At 32.2% G+C, this 3,998-nt stretch overlaps 1 protein-coding gene across 1 annotated transcript; it reads right to left on the bottom strand.

Moving 5' to 3' along the window:
- Positions 1–387: 387 nt before the first annotated feature.
- Positions 388–1,323, bottom strand: LOC143396997 (olfactory receptor 6C2-like). The gene has a single exon (XM_076852994.1). It carries the CDS (start codon positions 1,321–1,323, stop codon positions 388–390), a length of 936 nt encoding a protein of 311 aa, XP_076709109.1.
- Between the last annotated feature and the right edge of the window lie 2,675 nt (positions 1,324–3,998).

Below are 3,998 nucleotides of genomic sequence, written 5' to 3'. Positions count from 1 at the left end.
AGCTCATTTTCATTGAAAATTTTATTTCATTAACATAATCATGCTAATAGAAAAATATTAGACAGTTTGTTGTGCTTGTAGTATATATTTAAAATTGATTAGCTTTATTTTAATATGAAAATTTAATAGCAATATGGTATATTACATTGGATGAACCTTTCATGTAGTTTTTGGGTTGATTTTAAAAATTTCTTAGTAAATCAAGTTTTTTTTAATTGCTGTCTTCATTGTTTACTTTAGATTCAATTTAGATTTGTGGGTTCAATATTTGCTTTAGTTTTTTGGATGTTTTCTGCCCTACACAAACAATTATTTTAGGAACTTAATGGTAAAAGCTTTAGGAAGCCAATCTCTTATGAAACCTGAATGATCAACTTTGGCATTTCTTTACTTTTTGGAAAATAAGGCAATTCTTTTGACTGAGTCATTGAAAGCTTGTTTTACTTGCTTATTCCTTAAGGTGTAGATGAAGGGGTTTAACATAGGAGCGATGGAAGTAGTGAGGACTATCACCCCCTTATTAATAGCCACGGAGTCCTTTGCTGAAGGTTTGACATAGATGAAGATGCAGCTGCCATAGGTGATAGAGACCACAATCATGTGCGAAGAACAGGTAGAAAAGGCTTTTTTCCTTTGCTGGGCAGAAGGGAATCTTATGATGGTCTTGATTATACATATATAGGAGAGAGCTACACAAAGAAGGGTGGTGATAAAGGTCAACACAGCACAGCCTATAACCATCTGCTCAATGACCCACGTGTCTGAGCATGAAATCTTCAGGAAGGGAGACACATCACAAAGAAAGCTATCAATAACATTAGAATCACAGAATTCCAGATTTTGGCTAAGGCTAAATGGTGGGAGTATGATCAATAGGCCAGCTATCCAACAGCAGAGGATGAGTCTTCTGCAGGCTCTGTTGCTCATGATGGTGGTGTAATGGAGGGGTTTGCAGATGGCCACGTATCGGTCATAAGACATGGTGGCCAGGAGAAAAAACTCAGTTACTCCAAAGAGATCAGTAAAAAATGCTTGAATGGCGCAAGCGCAGTAGGTAATAGTCTTGTCACCTGTTGATAGGTTGTACAAGTATCTAGGAATACAAGCTGATGTGAAAAAGATTTCTAAGAAGGAAAAATTTTGTAGGAAAAAGTACATTGGTGTTTTAAGTTGAGGATTCATTAGTGTGAGTGAGATAATTGCCATGTTCCCAGATATACTCAGTAAGTAGGTAAAAAACAAAAAAATGAAAAGTAGACTCTGAATTTGTGGATCATCTGTTAGTCCCAGGAGAATGAAGGTTGTTGTTGTGTGATTTCTCATAACTGATTTCAGCTCTTGGTCTAGTCTTCGTGAGGAAAATCAGGTATTTTGTTAGAATACAGGGATGCTAAAGTTCATAGTGATAAACGTTAAGAAGTGAACTCAAATAACTGGTTCACACAAAATTTATTCTTTAACTTGGTAATTAATATTGTAAATAATCTCATGGGCTTTGTAAGTTTTCATCTTTGAAAGAGCTGTTTCTTATAGCTCAGTTTAACTGTGCCACAGTGCAATAATTTGTAGATTCTACCTCTTCATTCCATTTTCCAAAATTTCTTTAAAATTTTTTGTCCATATTCTGAGTTGTTTTTTTTATTGATGATGCATTCAGTATTAAGGTTTTCTTTTATTCCCAATGCATTATTCTCTGTTTTGAAGTTGAAGTTCTCTGTTTTGAAGTTCGCTAATAACTTCACATCTGGTTTGTAGATTGATCCTTGATAAAACAATTACATAACAAATAATTTAGACTTGGTATTGAGTCTTACCAAAATCCACAATCAGTTATAATTTTATGTCCATCCTCTGTAACAAAATAATGTTTTTGTCATTTTGTATATAAAGTGCATATTTAAAAAATTAAAAAAAATCCTATGCTCATGGCTCTTATACAGTTCAGGTTTTTAAAAGTTATTTGTATGTTTTGCATTAAAGGAAAATGTTTGCTACTGAATTAAGTCATACCACAGAATTGCCACATTTTTTGTTGACATCCATTACCAAAGTGACAAGTTGCTTCTATTCTTGTATCATTTGTGATGTAAATGAGTAGTTGAAATTCACTTTGCTTCCTTGAGATAGCTGTCATTCAAGATAATGAAATCACAGATCAACTCTGCAGTACTGAGTTTGAGTCAATAGCTCCTTTATCATTTTCCCCCTTCCATTATCACAAATTAATTACAATATCCATCAATTAAATGTTTCCAATCAGTGTCTTTAGGTTTTGCTATTTTCCTACATCAGTGAATGAAAGTAGATTTCCTTGGTGGACTCCAATGATATAGTTTCAAGAATGGATTCAATGCATTGATTAAAATATCCAAAGCATTGATTAAAATATTCTCTTCTTACTAGGATGGGTACAGAGTCAACTTGGATCATGTGTCAAGTTTCCATGTTTATGTCACTTTCTCAGAGAAGTATAATTATCAAGGATCTTGATTTTCTTGAGAGCTGGAACTCTGAAAGACAATAGATTTGCATAAGAGACAATTTCAGTGGATCATATTAAAATGTAGCACTAACCCATCTCAGTAATCCATTTACCTTCTTTGAACACATTTTCTTCAGTTCACAGCTACCAAATGCTTATGGCATTAAACACAACTCTGCACACTTTGTAAAACATTAGAGAATCTCATAATATAATTATTTTATAAAATTGCAAATACCATGAATCTATGAGAAGAACACCTTTCCTACATTGTCAGTGTCAAGTTTTGACAAAACAATTGACTGTAAAGTGTGACTAACAAATCATTTTTATTTTCCATTTACAATTTATGCAAATATATCTAATAAGATGATATCATCTAAGGTCCTCTTTAGTTTGTGGGTGTAACACATGATGCTATGAAATGACAATAAGTTATGTGACATTTTGATGACTCTCTAAACAACTGCTATTAATGACCATAATATATCCAGTGATAGTGCTCTCATGCTTTTTAAAATTAGTCATAGATTTTGTTCACTCTGCAACCTAAAAACTGTTAACAACACAAAACTGAAAATGAAGGTGTTGTTAAGACTTTTGTGTCACCTTGGGCTAACTCTTGCTAAACATGTTCACAGGGAGCCTGGGAATTCATGAAGTTTTCTATTAGCAATATACTACAAAGTGTTCCCTCAATGAATGTTCTATTGTCATACATCTAGGCAATATATTTTCTTAATTATTCTCTAATGTTTCTATTATTGGAATGAAAAAAAATTTCCAGAGTGAATAATGTTAGCGACAATCTGGTAGAAAAATCTAATGTCTGAAACTCTGGGCTGAGAGATATTTGTCATTTATAATTATTATATTATAATATGATATTTGTAATCTATAATTAAGTTAAAGACCACAGAATCTTTTATAACACTGGTTGAAAAGTTAGGAATGGATCTTCTGTGTATTGGAAATTTAAAAAGAATCTAACAGTCAATAGTCATGATGTGTCCTCAGAGGAAGTCATCAGTGTCATCTGCCACTGACTGCAAGAACAAAATTTTAAAGTAGCAATCTAATTATTTTCACTTGTTTTTATAACATTTAGGGCAATTGGAAAGTATAAGACCTTGAATTTCTTTTACGTGTGTCTATCATATGGGTAATTTATGAAGTTGAAAAATTTGTCTGAGAAGTGAAGATGGAAAAAGAATATAAAATTAGTAGTTAATATTTCATAACATACAGTTTTATATTTTCTGCAGATATACCTAAATATATTATAAATAGTACTCATAGAAATGCAAACATTAAAAACAAAACTAATGCAATTTAAAGTGTAATTTTTCATATGCTATTTACCTTAAAACACTTCATGAATCTATTGTAAAATGTGTTTGATACCTGCTCAGCTTAGCCATAATACCCAAACCAAGAAATACTATGATACCTCATTTCTCTTACCTGTCTTACACAGATAGCTCATCTTCCATTCATGATTGCCATTCATACTTCT

The sequence above is a fragment of the Callospermophilus lateralis genome, chromosome 4 (genome assembly GCF_048772815.1).
Source record: "Callospermophilus lateralis isolate mCalLat2 chromosome 4, mCalLat2.hap1, whole genome shotgun sequence".
In the NCBI taxonomy this organism is placed as follows: domain Eukaryota; kingdom Metazoa; phylum Chordata; class Mammalia; order Rodentia; family Sciuridae; genus Callospermophilus; species Callospermophilus lateralis.
Note: the sequence above shows the minus strand (reverse complement) of the source record. Positions and strands in the feature narration are given on the sequence as shown.

Coding starts and splice junctions, on each gene's coding strand:
- LOC143396997 (XM_076852994.1), bottom strand. CDS start 1,323: ATGAGAAATCACACAACAACAACCTTCATTCTCCTGGGACTAACAGAT.